The 17,569-nt window shown below is 33.2% G+C and overlaps 2 protein-coding genes across 3 annotated transcripts in view; one reads left to right on the plus strand and one right to left on the minus strand.

The window, feature by feature from the left end:
• LOC124371186 (tubulin-specific chaperone E-like) overlaps positions 1-9,545 on the minus strand; it is a 49,763-nt gene extending 40,218 nt beyond the window's left edge. Inside the window, exon 1 of one of the 2 annotated variants that reach the window (XM_046829501.1) lies at positions 9,352-9,545. In XM_046829501.1, coding sequence (XP_046685457.1) covers positions 9,352-9,360 — 9 coding nt within the window. In that variant the 5' untranslated portion in view covers positions 9,361-9,545. The remainder of the gene's footprint in view (positions 1-9,351) is intronic. The other variant, XM_046829500.1, reaches the window with a different exon arrangement.
• A 1,122-nt stretch (positions 9,546-10,667) lies between these two features.
• LOC124371187 (glycerol kinase-like) lies at positions 10,668-16,677 on the plus strand (the record flags this gene model as incomplete). Its single annotated transcript, XM_046829502.1, has 4 exons — positions 10,668-10,763; positions 15,044-15,135; positions 15,355-15,445; positions 16,419-16,677. Coding segments are annotated over exons 3-4 (331 nt in total), but the record flags the coding sequence as incomplete, so codon positions are not given.
• Between the last annotated feature and the right edge of the window lie 892 nt (positions 16,678-17,569).

Below are 17,569 nucleotides of genomic sequence, written 5' to 3' on the forward strand. Positions count from 1 at the left end.
AGAGGAATGCATTGACCTTTGTAGACAATAATATGGTGCAGTGGACACACTCATATCTCTTATCAAAAGCACTCTATTGAGACAAGTTTTAATTGAAAATCTTTGTTCCCATGCACATTGACCAAGTTTCTAAAGGAGACTTTCACTGATATTTACAAAGTAGTAGTATTGCTTATGTTGTAAATGTATGATGGAACAAAGACTTTAACTTGGCTGACTCAACACTACAAAATGTAATCATCATACAGGATATACAGCTGTACAAGTGGAATCCTAATATTGGCTACCCTTTTTTTTACTAAATAATTATTTTTTCAGAATGAAAGCAAGTTTTTAATTGTGAACCATATATATCAATCTTGAAACAAGAATGATCTTATGCTGAATAAATGTAGGCTCTCTCTGTTTAACACACCATACACTATAAAGTACTACCTATAGTGTATTACCCTGTACAGTCAACTAATAATACATATGATTAAAATTTAATTTAATCATAATGATTAAAATTCTATTTGAATAAATTCTATTTTCTAAAAACTAATGATTAAAATTTAATTTTTACTTTGGACTTAACTTGATCAATTCATTTCCTCACCATCAGTGGTGGTATCTAGGGGGGGGGGGGGGAAGGAGAGCAGTTGCCCTCCTCCTCCCAATACTGTAATCTATTCATAATTTATTTTTAGAAACTACTGTTGTTTCTATTGAATTATTTTTTTATTAACACACTAATGAAAATATACAGTCTAGAAGAATAATAATGTGAATTTAAAGGAAACAAATAATTCAGAACACCCTTTGTTTGCTACTGAGTGATGATTGTGAAGAATAATGCTAAACTACACTTCAACCGCTACGAGTTTAGCTCTGGCAGAAATGTCGATCTAGTCTGACTACATAACCTCTTTCTCTACTTGTGCGCCGTTTGGTTAAACCTCTTTGGTTTGTACTAACCTTGGCGAATTCAAAACCCTATTATATAGTGCATTATAAATATTCAGCCTAGAAAAATATTTGCACAAAATGCAGACAAGACGTGCAAGGAAGTTAAGATGCAAGAGACTGAGAGACTGAAATATTTCCCGCAACTTTCTCATTTTGACGCTCAGACTTCGTGAACAAACTCTTGCTACCCAAACTGTACGTAGTCATCCTCGTCATAGATAGAACGAAGCATTTTCCCGGCGAAGTGTTTCACCCTCAATTAATTGCGAGTTTCAACTTGTTTTGAGGTTAGGATGTTTAAACCACACATCACAACAATAAATAAGGGATATTGCACTCATTACGTTATAAAACGGATCCAATCTACAACATTTTGATATGGTACGTAAGTTGTCAATAATCACTAGTAGTCGAGTAACGATAAATCATTTTGTTTTGTTACTATAGGACTTAAAAACATATGTAGTCTGTGTTAATTTGATTTGTTGTACTGTAAGTAACTGGACTTACAACTTTGCCGTAACTAAAAAAATATAAGTTACAGTTCCGTTAGCAATCACTTCTGTGTAAAATAATATTTTAAAATGAACATTATTATTATTAACAAATGAACGGTGTTTTTTTTAAGGAGGGTCAAATTATTTTTAATATACAAATATAGGGTTACGTGTTTCAGTAAAACTGTTGACTTTAACACATTGTCAATGGTACAGCACAGAGCAGTAAGGCGTTTAGTTAGTGCGCGTGGCGGCTTAAAACATCGTTAGATACGTAGCCCGGAAAGAGGACTCTTTTCTAAAAACATTTCCTCTTCCGACCAAAGATCACTAGAAGTGTATTAACAAAATGTGTCACCTACAATGAGACTACTCTTAAGATAATGAGATTAATTCATGAGTTTCTACTTAGAACTAAACATGTAAATGTTGGAAAAAATTAATAAAAATAGATCTTACATTAAACATTAATTGGCTTATGCTTTTACCAAGTCCTAAATGTTTTGTCAAAACTATACTGATTTGAAAACTGCAGACTGTAAACAAAAACAAAGGCAAAAAATAAAGTTGCATTGTCGTACTTGAAGAAAAATCGAAAATTAATATGGTTTTGTGTATTGAACCAACAGATAAGGTTTCAAAACGGCTCTTAAAACAAATACAGTTTTAAATGTGCCTCTTTATTTACATCCTGCAAGGTTTCAGCAAGCAATAGTTACTGAAAACAAATTATTGCTATTTATGTTGTATTTTATTTACCATCGCCGTTTCATAAAGCGTTGTTTCATGGAAAAGATCAGAAATTCTAATAAACCACAGGAAACTTTCAGAATTAATTGTTATCCATAATAAGAGAAGAAATAAAGAGCCAAATAACCGAAAAATTTTAAAATTAACAAAATCTATTCTCTTATTGTCGGTGACGCGCAAGGTATAGCCAAATACGATCAAGTCGCAATGTTTTAAAGACATGTAGACGATATCCTCATAGTAAATTAATATTTTCTAGGACGCTACCAAACTGAGAACACTGACGGAGAGTCTTTTGAAAACAATTTTAACATCACTGGATTTGGAGATAGAAAATGTACGCGCTCAATGTTATGGTAGACCCAACGACATAAGTGTCCTGTGCCAGCACTGCTCAATAGATGAGGAGACTTTGTCAGCTGAACAAAAATGTTTCTTCCCAATTGGTTATTGACAAAGACTTAGAAACAAGATGTGAGATATTAAAGAAAAATAATCTAAAAGATGTATTTCCACATTTGAACTTTTTCGCTTTCACCTTACAACACCAATGAGTTCAACTTCATGCAAACGTTCATTCTCGTGTTTGAGAAGATTAAAAGACATATCTAAAGAACATGACCAGTCAAGAAAAACTATCAACACTTGCTTTCTTGGCTTTCGAAAGAGATGAGTTTGTAGACGTCAACAAAGTGATCAAAATATTCACAGCATTAAAAAGAAAATTTAACTTTATTTAAAATCAACATACAACTGATACCTCTGAACTGGCACACGTTTGGTGCTCCCGGCTTGTGCAAGCGTATCTTTGAAATGGCCGTGCTCGCTTATGCGTTGTCGGATTTCGTTGGAAAAAGTACCGTTGAAATTGTCGAAATAGTTGGTATATTGTAAAATTTGTATAACATATTTAAAACAGCTGATGCCTATCAAAACACAAAATCTTAGTTGCTCTCGGCTTGTGCAAACATACCTATAAATTAATCGTGCTCGCTTATGCGTTGTGGGATTTCTTTGAAAAAGGTACCGTTGGAATTGCTATAAAAATGATTAAATAGTTGGTAAATTATGCATTTTTTTATAACTACACACCGATTTTTTTTGTTATTTGACTTTAAAAATTTTAAACAGACGCCATTTTGAAACGGGTACAAGGATTTTGTTAATATTGTATTTTCAAAAAGGTCTATCAAAGATTAATACAATATTCTAAAGTGTCATAACTTAATCTTAACTGGTTCAAAAGATATAATTTATTTTACATAAAAAACAAATACAAACCGGTAGACGGAAAACTAAAGCTTTTAGGACATACCTTCATAGGAACTTTTTTGTTCATCTTTATGTTGGCTTGAATTATGTCTTGAATTTTACAGTTGGCTTTCTTATGATTTAGATGTAGTGAATTGGTGTCTAGTTAATTATATCTATTTAAATGTTTATAAATTATTTAAGTGTATTATTTATGTGCTTTAACAACAGACTGGACCATTGGTGACGTACTAAAGTAATAAGTTTTTTAATTCCAAGACAAGATTATTTTATTCAAAGTGATTTAATCAAATTTTCCAAGAACTAACCTATAAGCTAGATTGCCAGCTAACTAATATTTGCATCAATTATAAAAAATATATACGTAAGACACTTGAAGAATTTATATTTTAGAAGAAAAGAAAGTTTTATAAGCAATAGTAACAGTTTGACTTTGACATTTTCCACTTGGTCATAGTGCTCACAGTGAACAGGTTTTCCAATGAACAGTTTTCTACCTGCTAGATGACTAACTAACTGAGGCAAAGTGAACTCTACCTTATCTTTATGTTACCCAACATTGCATGGCCCATTAGCTCAGGTGGTAGAGTGATAGATTGCTACTCTGAAGGACCTGAGTTCAATCCCTACTGTGGCTGTTTACTTTTTGCTAATTAGAAAACTAATTTATGATTATTATAAATTTATTTAATGGGCATTTATTTATTTGTTTGAACTTTTTTTAATTAAATTTGACAATTTCTTCTATATAATAATTTAATTCAATAAAATAAGAACTTTTAATCGTGATTTAGCAGTTACCTGGAAGTTTATTTTATATCAATAGATTAAAGAAACATAAAAAAAGAAAAAAAACTGTCATGTTTCTAACTAATGAGGTTGTTTTTGCCAAAGTGAGGGGATATCAACCATGGCCTGCTTTCATTACAAAATTCGAAAACAACAAATACCACATTGTATTTTTTGGCACAAATGAAACTGCATTGTGCAAGGAAGCAGACGTTTTCTCGTATAATAAATATATATCAGAAAAATTACCAAAAAAGAAAATTACACCTACTTTAAAAATTGCATTAGAGGAAGCTGAAACGCATGTTCTGCTCAATCCAGTACAGAATGCAGGCAATACTGATGAATACACAGAAGAGATCTTTACAAACGACCCAGCTGAACAAAGTTTCAATTGAAGTAAATGAAATACAACAGGCCAGCTACGATACGAAAAAGAAAAAATGGAATCATCCCTACGTCTGGTGGAGGAAGAAGCTACTGAGATGTGCATGAATTTTTGAGAAGGAGATAGCCAATCTCAGAGACCAAATAAAATTGCTTGAAAGAAAATTATGTATGAAAGATAAAGAGCTGTTGGAACTGCACAACAAATTGGATAATTATTGCAATTTAGAGGAACTAAAAACTATCTGTCCCCAAAAATTTTGATTTCAACCAGTACAACAGACAAGAAAGGAAGCTTCAGAAAATAAAGCGAACGAAGAACTTTTAACTAGACTGGAACAATACGAAAAAGAACTAAATAGTAAAGAAATACTCATTCTTAAACTTCGGGATAACATCGACGAACTTAATGAATCAAACTGAAAACAATAAGTGTCTCCACTGCTACCCCACCTCTACAATGCTCTGATTTCTCAAATGTTAAAGTTCACTTTCGGAACAATGCCAAAAATAGTTTGCCTCTCATACAAAAAAACAGTTTTACAACTGAAAACCAGTTTCAAATTCTTGAAATGGAAGACATTGTTGAAAATGATAAAACAGAGGAAAATTCAAGGCCCCACTCATAAATCAATTGTAAAACCAAATACTAAAACTAATGCTAAAACAGAAACTAACCTTTCAGCATGGAAATACAACTTCAAGGCCCAAACTGATCATTCTAGCGGACAGTCATGGGAAAAAGCTCAGTACTATGGTTGAACAAAGGTCATCTTTGAATGTGTGTTCTTATGTTAGGCCAGGAGCAAGATTTGACCAGGTTGTAGAAGATGTGGGAGAGATCACAAAAGGTTTGACCAGCTCTGATTACCTCTTGGTGATGGCAGGCACAAATAATGTTGAGAAAGATCAGGTGTCAAGCAGCTCATGAGTGATGTTCATACATTAATTAACAATACAAAGCACACCACCCTCCTGCTGGCTACACTACCCATGAGGCATGACCGCTGGGAGCTAGATGAAAATATTACAAAATAAATGCTGAACTGGAGAACATTAGCGAAGTGCACGATGGCATGGTGAAACTTCTTCTTCCCCTCCATCTCCTGCCTCGACATATGTTCACAGTGCATGGTTTACACATGAACCGAAGAGGTAAAAACCGGGTTGCTGAAATGATAAAAAATCTTGCCATGAAGAAAAGTCGTTGAAAAGTGAAACTGAAGTTCAAATATCAACCTCAACATTACAATACTGGAGTAAAACCAACAACTATGCTCATTCCAAATGAAATCTACAAACAAGTGGCAGAAGAAGTAAAACTGCCAGTCAACAGGTTCCCCCAGTTTCTTCAAACTCCAACAACAACAGGAACACTATTGAAACTGCTGCCCATGTGCGTTCTTCTAGAACTACCATCTTGGCCGAACTGGAAACATCATCCTCAACTTTTAGAGTCAACACTATTACCAGAGACAAATATTAATGAACTGCCTGCAGAACCACAGCAAGCTGAGAAACCTACTCCCGAGGGCCGTACTCCAACATCCACTCCCAACGGTGTCTCCCGGTGATCGCAGCTACGCAGAAGCCACAGCTACACCTAGAGGTCACAAACAGATCACAAGAAACCACCTTCTCTACACACCTCAAGCACAACACTCTCTCTGTAAACAGTTGCCCAAGCCCCCCTTTTACAACCCTAACTATGTCACCAAAAAAATATTGAAGCTTTTGATGTAAAACCTTCCTCTTCTTTAAACTCTCCAATGTCAGAAAATACCTTACAGGGATGACTAATCAAACCAATTGCTCATCCAATGTCACATTCCCAGTACATTTCCTGCTTCCTCCAATAACATAGTCAAAAATACAATATCAATTTTACATCACAATGTACAACATCTTCCATCTCGCTTAGATTTACTTGAAATTTTTCCTTAAAGAATCAAAAACCGGATTTAATTGCACTTAGCGAACATAAAAATGACAGTAGAAGAATTGGATTTGCTACAAATTTCAAACTATGTAACAGCGGTCTTGTTTTTCAAGGGAATCGGGTCGAGGTGGAGGTGTTATAATTTTAGCTCATAAAGATATAGATTTTAAGAGTGTTGAAATGCCTTCCATTCAGTCATTATTAATAGAAAAAAGAGTTTGAGTATTGTCTAGCAGAGATAACAACAGGTTAGTTTTTCATTTATATTAGGATGTATTTACAGATCTCCGAACTACTCAAATCTGGACCAATTTCTTCACAATTTAGAAATACAATTTAAAAAATTAAGTATATAAAGAAAAATATTCCTCTCACCTTTTAAAAGTACAATATGGAGTCCCACAGGGATCGATTTTAGGTCCTTTATTATTCCTGTGCTACCTAAAAGGTTTACCTGGAGTAGTACAGGATATCAACAAATAAGGTCTGTCTTTATGCAGATGATACTAATGTAATTGTAAATGCAAAAACTGAAGAATTAGTTGAATTTTCATCGTACATTGGCCTATCATTAATAAAAGACTTTTTTAAACAGTAAAAACCTTCTTTTAAACTCATCTAAATCTAGTTTTGTTTCCTTTTCAACAAAACAAACAAGGAATAAAATTTTTCCTACAGTATTTGTGGACAATGAAATATTGGAGCAGGTGGAGGAAACAAAATTTCTAGGCTTGACTATAGACGAAAACTTAGCCTGGGAAGAACATGTTAATCTTGTAATTCGTAAAAACGTCTAGCGGTCTTTACGCTTTTAAGGAGACTAGCCCCATTCATGTAATATTGAAACTTTAAAAAATTTATATTATGCTTTTAATCCATTCACATATTTCTACGGAATTTGCATTTATGGATCAACAACAAAAGAAATATGGACCAACTTTTAATGCAACAAAAAAGGGCACTAAGAATCATGTTTAATTTGAAGCAAACAGACTCTGTTAAACATTTGTTTTCAGAACTTAATATATTTACAGTTTACAGTTTGTACATTTACGAGTCAGTTAAATTTGTAATTTATCAATAAAAGAATTGCAATAGGTAATACATCCCATAGGTATAACACTAGGTCACATAGATTGGTTGAACCTCATAAAATTATTATTTTTCGAAAAAAAACCCACTTTTAAAGGAAATAAATTTTTTGAATATTTACCCCAAACCATAAAAAAAGAGCAAAACCCTAATACCTTTTTAAGTTTGTTGAAAAAATTCTTAGCACATGCTGCTTTTTACTCTATAGAAGAGTTTATTTCTCACAACAATTAAAATGTCAGCAATAAATATGTTAGTTTAGTGGTTATAAAAAATTTTAATTAAGTATAAATGAGTGTGTAATGACATTGTTCTGTCTTTAGATTGTTTACAATTCTGTATTGTAATGATAGTGTACTACTAAGAAAAAAAATATATATATAGAAATAAGATAAAATATGACACTATTCTTGTACTTACTGTGCAAATATGAATAAAGATGATTGATTGATTGATTGATTGATTGATGTGTAGAACAAAATCTCAAAGTATTGGAACACTTTTACTGAACACTCTGCATAATTTGTATTCAGTAGTGTGTAATGTTTGTTTAGTAAAATATTATATATGTTTAAAGCCAAAACTTACAGTTACTATTTACTCCAAATTACTCATACAAGATAATTCTAGGTAACACAAAATAAACTAGTACATTTCACTATCGTATAGCACGGCCCTTTTAAGCAACTATTCAGAGTTTAAATATGGTTTTCACCTTAGTATAATGTAGAAAAATTGAGTTAATTGAGTCTAAAAATTACACAGCCTTGAAATGCAGCATTAGAGCATTAAATTCTAAAAATTTTCCCGAGGGTTGTTCCGGATTCTTTTTCCTGGGTGTATTCAACCCCCCCCCCCCCCCCGATACACCAGTAGTTTCACCCCCCCAGACTTTCTGCCCATGCTCACCATATAAAAGGTACTAATCGCTTAAACAACTTGAAAATCTTATTTAAGGACCCATTTGATCGAGAAGGCTTTGTACAACCTTCAAAAAATCCTTGGTGAGCCTGAGTAAAGCCAATAGGCCAGTGAAGTTGTCTGTATTTGTATCTCCATATAAAACCTCTTTTTTATTGCACTCCTTCTTTCTCATACATGAATCTTTCTTGACTTACACAAAAAAAAAAAAAAACTGAAATTGTTCATTTGTGTCAATTATGAGTAATGAGTATAAAAACAATCAAGCCTAAAAAATGAATTGAGAAAAATTAATTCAATTCTTAAAATTCAAGCTTGTTAACTTGAAATCATGAATTATTATATAACAAGCTTTAATAGTCTCAACTTTCACATTTTGTTCATCATAATTATGTTTAATATTTGGAGAGAACAAATATATTTTCCAATAATGTATTGATTTGGTTCCATAAACTTAATTTCTTTAATATGACTACACTTGAAAGGAAAAAAAATGTTTTCATTTCTCCAACATTTTTTTCAAAATCTTTACTGCACATGAAATATATTTTGAAAAAGGTCAATACTGCTCGGTTTTGGTTTACACTAAACATTCAGTTATAAAAAAAGCAGTCCTGCTCAAAAAAGGGGAGCATAGGATATGGCCTACTCCAAGAGCAGTTTGAATTTCTATTAAGTTAGTTAAAGTAGCACAGAAACAATTAGGGCAAAAAACGGAGTTTTAACAGAAGAAATAATTACAAGATGATCGTGTACCTGCAGCATGTTTACGTACGCGCCATTATTTCAGATTATGCGCAGTACAGTAGGCACTGGATAAACCGCTGAGCGCGAGTAAATATAGTAGTAGTAGGCCTAGTTGCGCAAATGTGGTTTGTTATGCAATGACTGTCCAAACCCGCCGCTACACCTCGTCCGTGTTTATCTTTATACGGGATGATGTCACTGGCACTACCTACGTCAACACCAATGTGCCAGGTGCCAATCTACTCCTAGATCACTGTCTCCTAGATCACTGTAATCGTTGGCACTTCAGATCGCGCACTTCACTACGACAGATACAATAACTTTAATATCTAGTGTTGAACTTGGGACCCCAGGAAAAACCTTCGATTAAAAGTGAACGAAGTTCACTATGCCATAAAAATGCTGATTAGTGTTTCATAGTGACCCCGATTGGGCGTGTGCCGGTTGTTATCGCTGCACGAGATAAAAACGTAAAAATAAAACACCGCGGTGCACTGAATGTCAATGTCCACAACAATTAGGTAACTCTGGCCAAGTATAAGTGAGGTTATGTTGATAAACCAGTGGCGGCTCCAGGGACGAAGCAGTAGGGGCGCTGATCACTTTCCATGCCTCCCTATGTCATAAAAAAATCGTTTCTGGCTGTCAGTGGGGGGGGGATTTCTGATCTGGTGGTGATTATAGTCCAATCATACCAATCACACAGACAACTCGTTATAAGTCTACAAACAAGTTTGATAAGAGCACATAGCGATTTTTGGAATATGAATCTTATTCCGCATTCTAGATTGTTTTCCAAAATTAATATTGATTTTAACTTGAAACAATTACTTCAGTCTGTTCCTTCGCGGTTTTTACCATAAATCATAGTAGCATATGCATGCTTCACATAAATCTATTAACACGTTAGACAGTTCACTATTACAACGAAAGTCACATGAAAAATTACTAAGCAGAGCATGTCAAAATATGGCTAAAAAAGACAACCTGTCCCAGAATACAAAACATCATAATTTTCCAAATATCTTTTCATCGCCCAATATGAGAACCTATCGGCCCCAAAGATTATTTCTCGTGAATTGCCCTATTTTCTATAGTAGGACAATGGAAATTAGTCCTACTATTTAAGATATCGTTAATACGAAACTCGCCCCTCCCACCACCTCCCCACTAATTCCCGGCATGTACGCTACTGAGTGGGGCAAGATGGATGACTCAACTTCATTCGCAGCGAAACCACATTTTTATTGAGTGGACTGGAAAAGTACCGGTAATGAACCCGCTGGATAAAAAAAAGTTTTTAAACGCTCGCGTATCATTCTGAAGGTCAGAAACCCATAGAGGAGGGGCGAGGGAGGGGATTAGTGTAGACCACTACGCCGGTGGTTCAGTCTTCCGGTGCGGCCCGGCTCGGCAGTGTTGTGAGTTTATATCAATCTATCCATCATAACTTAGATAATTGAAGAAATCATTTCATAAACTTATCTACATTGTTTTTTTAAATGATTACTCTGAATCTGCTCAAATATATACGTTATTACATGTATTTCCGTATCAGTATCGTAACAACAAAATTGAAATATGCAATAAATTTCATAAGATAATGGAAAAAATTAACAGTTACCACCCATATTATTTATAACGTTAAAAATAGCCTAATGTAGCCTACACTTATTTCCTCAATGTATTACGCTCAATTTTGATACACGTATGCGAATAATATAAATGATAGTGATTAAATGTTTTTTGAAACACTTCACTTATACTTGAGTGTTGTTCGTGAGACAGCGAATACTAATCTCTCACAAATCTCAAATCAGTGTAAATGGTTTGCAACATTTAGACGTAGACAGTATAGATTTCCTCCCCAACTCTTTAACTGATGAAACAAGTTATTTAACAAGGTCATTTCCTTCTATTCTAACAGTATTCGTTCAGAAATACAGTACATCAAAATAAGCATCCTCTGCACAGAGAAATACTCACAAATAAATAAATTTTTATATATTTTTATTTTATTGTTTTTAAAATTTTTATTAGCTTATATACAGTGGCGGATTTAGAGGAGGGTCACAAAGGGCCCTGTCCCCAATTACTTTTCTGAGATATATATTATAGTTTTCTAAACATATAAAAGTACATTTTAGACCCTAAAATGCATAAAAAATTGTTTTAAAATGTGTATTTTTTAATTTTCCAGAGGGGGGCCGTGGACCTCCCACTTCATCCATGGCCTTTATTTTATGATCCCCAGTTGTAACCCCTCACCAAACCTCATGCTAAATCCGTCCCTATATACAGGGTGTAACAAAAAGGTTAGGCTGACTATACATTTAAAGATTTTATGTGTGATTCTAAGCTAAAAATGAAGAAAAACTGTTTTCCTATTTCCACTTAGTTTAGCCGCTAGCCTCCATTTTGTATTTTTTATTAACAAATTATTATATCTAAAACTAGTAAAGCTAAAGAAACAATCATACATTTGAATAGGTAAGAGGAAAGTAAAAAACCTTATTTCAATAAAAATCTGTTAATGCATAAACAAGCACGACCACTTTAAAGATACTCTTATAGAAGCCAGAAGCAACAAACAACTGATATTCTCAACTATGTTGCTCCCGGCTTGTGTAAGCGTATCTTTAAAGTGGTCATGCTCACTTATACACTGATGGATTTCGATGAAAAAAAGTAGGCCTACCGTTAAAATTGTTGATTTGCAAAATAGTTGGTATCTTTTAAAATTTTTATAACCAATGTAAAACAGCTGATACCTACCTATCAAAAGACAAAATGTTTGCTGCTCACAGCTTGTGCAACTGTATCTTTAAAGCGGCTGTGCTCATTTATGACTTGACGGATTCCGTTGAAACTAGGTTGTTTTGTTATTTGACTTTAAACATTTTCAACAGACACCACTTTTTTATTAAAGAAAATAATACCACTTTTTGTACTTTCCTCTTAGCTATCCAAATTTATGAGCCAAATTTGGTTTCTTTACCTTTATTAGCTTTATAGATAATAATTTGTTAATACAAAATAGAGGCCAGTGGCTAAACTAAGTGGAAATTGGAAAAAAGGTATTCTTCATTTTTAGCTTAAGAATCACACACAGATTTTGAAAATACAGAGCCAGCCCAACCTTTTTATTACACCCAGTGATACCAGGTGATAGTGTGCATTTTTTCATGATTGATAGAGGATGTGAATACAAACATTTTTTGTCTACTACACATGGGGTCGCAAATGTTTTGTTTACGATAAAATTGAGAATTTGGGAAATAAAATGTTATATTAATACATGGATTGTTATATATGGATGTTATATATATATTAAAACCATAACAGAAGAAAATCTTAAAAAAATAGTTAAACTCCTTTGAAAATAAATTTTCTGCTGGCAATGATGATATTTCCATTGATATTGTAAAAAAAAGTCCTCCCTGTTATATTGAAACCCTTATTGCATGTGATAAACTCTTCTATTATCTCTGGAATATTCCCTGAATCATTAAAAATTGCTAGAGTAGTTCCCATTTTTAAAAAAGGAAATCCTAATGATGTGTCATGCTATCGTCCTGTGTCATTGCTACCCATCTTTTCAAAAATACTTGAAAGAGTTGTTCACTTTCAGTTAGTAGATTATTTAGTAGAACACCAACTCCTAGATAAAGAACAACACGGTTTTCAGTCAGGTCGATCAACAATTACTGCAGGAATTGAGTTCATCCAAACAATAATCGAATCAGTTGATAAAGGGGAAAAAAGTTTTAGGTGTATTTTTAGATATGACTAGAGCCTTTGACAGTGTGTCTCATAAAAAACTTTTAAAGTCATTAGAAAAAACTAGGGATTTACTGGAAAAACAATTGGAATGGTTTGAATCTTATCTCAAAAATAGACAGCAGTATGTTGAGATTGAACATTCAATATCAGAATTTTCAGAAAAATACAATTACATCCGCAAGTTCAATTCCCAGAGACGAATAATTAAACATGGTGTGCCGCAGGGGTCTGTCCTGGGACCTCTCTTGTTTCTTTGCTACTTGAAGGGTTTACCTGGAGCGATCCCTGTTGGTAGTACTATGTGTTTGTTTGCTGACGATTCGAATATAACAATATCAGGAGACACTAAAGAAAATGTTGAAGTTTCATCATTTATTACTTTGTCAATTGTCAAAGAATTTTTGGATCATAAAAATCTCCTACTAAACTCAAGTAAATCTAATTTTATATCATTTTGTACAAAACAAACAAGGAATAAAATAAACCCACAAGTAGCTATAAAATAACGAAATAATAGAACAAGTTGAAGTAACAAAATTTTTAGGGCTTTTAATTGACGAAAACCTAAGTTGGGATAAGCACACTGATCATGTGGTAGGCAAAATGTCAACAGGCTTATTTGCCTCTGAGACAATTGGCAAAGTACTGTAGCTTGGAAACATTAAAAATAATATATTTTTCTTTAGTTCACTCACATCTTGCTTATGGGATAAGCATATATGGAGCAACAAAAAAGGGAAATTTAGATAGAATTTTAATACAACAAAAGAAATCATTAAGAATTATGTGCAAATTAAAAAGAGAAGACTCAGTTAAACATCTTTTTGCTAATCTAAAAAATATTAACTGTATATGGGCTCTATATTTTAGAAACTATGACTTACGTAAAACAGAACTTTGACCCGATTTTATCTGTAAATAATCATATTCACAACACTCGATTAAATAGACAGGTTGAAACACATCATTTAGATTTTTTTAAGAAAAAAACTAAATATATGGGAACAAAGTTTTTGTATATGCTACCAAGGCATTATTTTACTGGAAAATAATTTATCTAAATTCAAATCTAAAGCGAAAGATTATTTAATAAATTTATCTCTTTATTCGCTAGATGAATATTTTCTCAGCTAGAATTAAGCAATTCTGACCTAACTGTTGTAAGGAATCTAGGAGGGGGCCATTCTATGTTTGGTATAACATAATATATTTTAATATAAATAAAAATCTATATTAAAGTCCTATCTAGTATTAAGTCTTGACCATTTGTAATTTGACGCTATTTATTGTACCTTTGTGCATAATATGAATAAAGAATGTTTGAATCTTGAATCTTGAATCTTGAATTGTTTTACAATATTGATGGAAATGCACTTACAATTATTATCATAATAAATGCTATTATAGAAATGGTAAACATTCTACCACTCCTAAGTTCACACAATACTATAAATCCAATATGTAAAGTGTTCAGGGTAATTCCAAGAAAATAACAAAATTTATTATGCATTTTTTCATTGTTTTCAAATGAGGTCCCCTTTTATGCCATATTCTACCCATTCTCATTTGCCACTGGCCTGTGGGAGGATCTTATCAAACAAGATAAGAAGGACAATTGATACAGGGTAAGGTCGATTGAACTGAAAAAAGTGCAGGTCACAGACAGGATTTGAACTAACTATCTCTAACTCAGATCCAAAATCTAATGTCTTAGACCGCTCACCCATTAGCTCTCCTTAAATCTCTTTCCTTAATTTTTTAATTTATGATATAAAAGTTTTTGAAAGTAGCACTATATTATGGTGGATTCCAAAAGTTATTGAATATGCACCAATTTGCTAATAACTATCTTGTTTCATCATCCTAATAAGCCTGGTGGGATATATTGACTTCACCAGTAATTCACCTCCGTTTTTAGGTAACTTGGAAATATACGGACTTTGATCGTATTTTTGTCTACCTACACCTCATGACAGACACTGGTCTTATCAGTCTTTACAAGAATCAGTAGTAAGTACATTGACTTTATCGTCAACCTGTATTGCCATATTCAAAACGGCATTGAAAAACAGATTTGTCAGTAATTTGGAAATCTCGGTTGATTTTTAAATGCAGTCTAAAAACATTACTAAATATTAGTTTTTGTTGATTATTGTGAAATATATTGACATTTATATGAAAATTTTCAATTAGTATGTTTATGGACTAATACTTAATTTTGTTCTGTAGAAAGCTTCACTGGGACTCAATGTCGTCAATGGGGACTTATGGGCCCTTGGTTGGTGCTATCGATGAAGGAACGAGCAGTGCTCGCTTTCTGGTGTGTATTACCATTTCATATACTATAGTACAGTACACTATATAGTACAAAATCAATGCAAGCCTGAGTTGTGGCACGGTGTTGCCAGATGTAACGGAAGAATAACTAGTGATGGGATAATCAATTGAATTCAACAACTGAGCGATCGTTACTACTCATCTTTACTTCTCATCTATCTTCCTGAAACCTTTACTTTCACAATTTAAATTAAAATGTGTTGACAATATGACACAAAATGTGATCAAAGATAATAATAATTTAAAAACGTGGAGAATAATCAAATGCTGAAGAACAAAACGGATGTAAACAACCGGAACGAAGCTAGATGTCGTTGTCGCATCGCCTCATACTGAGAATCAGCTGATATGACAATGTGGCAACGTTGCGAGGTGAGGGAGGAAGTGGGGTGTGGTAACTGTCCATATGGCTATGCTTGCAATGATATCTCATACTATAACCAAAATGTTGACACTTTTAAACAGATAAGGTATGAATTAAGCATATAAATAACTTAATAAGAGTGTAACAACTAACTTTTGAGATCAAAACTGCCTAATTCAAGAAACTTAAAAATGCAGGGATGAGGAATTTCACAAATTAGTAATAATATAAATATATAAATGTTTGGAAATATATCCTAGGTGTCCAAATTCTTCCTGAATTCGATGTATGTGCTCCTAACATTATTATTATTAGCTTACTAATAGGCAAAAGTGTATAATTTACAAAAAGACTGAAGCCCTGTAAAATATTGTTTGAAGCTTATCAAAGAAAACTTAAAATCATCAGTAGTGACTCCTTTTAAATTGGTAGCAAGTTAAGACCAAAATTTGTATTACAGACACACTTGTAGTGTATATTTAAATCTTGTGTATATATTGTACAGATTATTTTAAATATCCAGACATTTTATATTGGACAAATTTGTTGGTAAGCAAATATAAAAATGGGTCAGATTAAGTTTGATTTCCAGGTATTTTCTGCACAAACCTCCCGACTGATCGCATCACACCAAATCCCTCTGAAGCAGTTCTGTCCGCATGAGGGTTGGGTGGAACAAGACCCTGTGGAGATTGTCAGTATGGTCAAAGAGTGCATGAGTAGAGTATATGATTCCCTAAAAGAACAACAAATAGACCCTCTGAGCATATCTGCAATTGGGATAACAAACCAGCGGGAGACGACTGTTGTTTGGGATAAAACCACAGGTCTTCCTTTCTACAATGCAATTGGTGAGTTACGTACTGTTAAACATTCTGTTTTTAATTATCTCGTTTTCCGGTTCATACTGTGTCAAAACATTGCCTACACAACTAGATCCTCAGTTAATTCAGTTTCGCTGTGATGAGCCATCTTCAGTCAGTAGATGTTTAAACTAAAACTGATAGAGCCAGTATGTACAATCCACTTATAACGGTGAGTGGGTAAAGGGACAAGCTATATCACAACTGGCAGAAGTTCAACCAATCATCGATCAATATGGATTCTCTATCACAGGCTGCCATGTTTTTGATAATTGGAAGCTGGGATTTTATCACTTAGCGGTGAGAGCAGACAATTCTTTTTAGCAGCATATAAAAATTAAATCCAAAGTTATTAAGAACTGTAATTCTTTACCACTTACGTGGCTGATGTCATGAAAACATCCAAGTTCTCTGGTTCAAATCACCTTGACAAATTTCTAACAAAATTTAAATCTTGAAAATATTTCAGCCTTACTGTGGAAATCCATCTTCAGTCAATCAATGTTGGATCAAACTGTCAATACATTTCCGCAGGTAAGTGAAGAGATGGAACTTTCTTGTGATTGGTCGAAGCTTAACCAATCAGCGATCAATATGGCTTCTTTCTCATAGGCTGCCATGCTTTTGATACTGTCTTCTTAGTTGAAATTATTTTTCTTACTTTTTCCAAATTTGTCTTACTTTTCATTTAATAAATAATTGGGGGAATCGTTTAAAGATATGAAATATAAATTAGGCAACTATTAACAACTCAAATAAATAAACTAAATAAAATAATGAAGAGATAGTTAATAAAAACAATTAAATAAATTACAGAAAGGAATAATACAATAATTTATTTTTACAGATTCAGCAGTGTCTTTTGTTCCACTCCCAAACC

This window comes from Homalodisca vitripennis, unplaced genomic scaffold (assembly GCF_021130785.1).
Source record: "Homalodisca vitripennis isolate AUS2020 unplaced genomic scaffold, UT_GWSS_2.1 ScUCBcl_1000;HRSCAF=4057, whole genome shotgun sequence".
NCBI classification, from domain to species: domain Eukaryota; kingdom Metazoa; phylum Arthropoda; class Insecta; order Hemiptera; family Cicadellidae; genus Homalodisca; species Homalodisca vitripennis.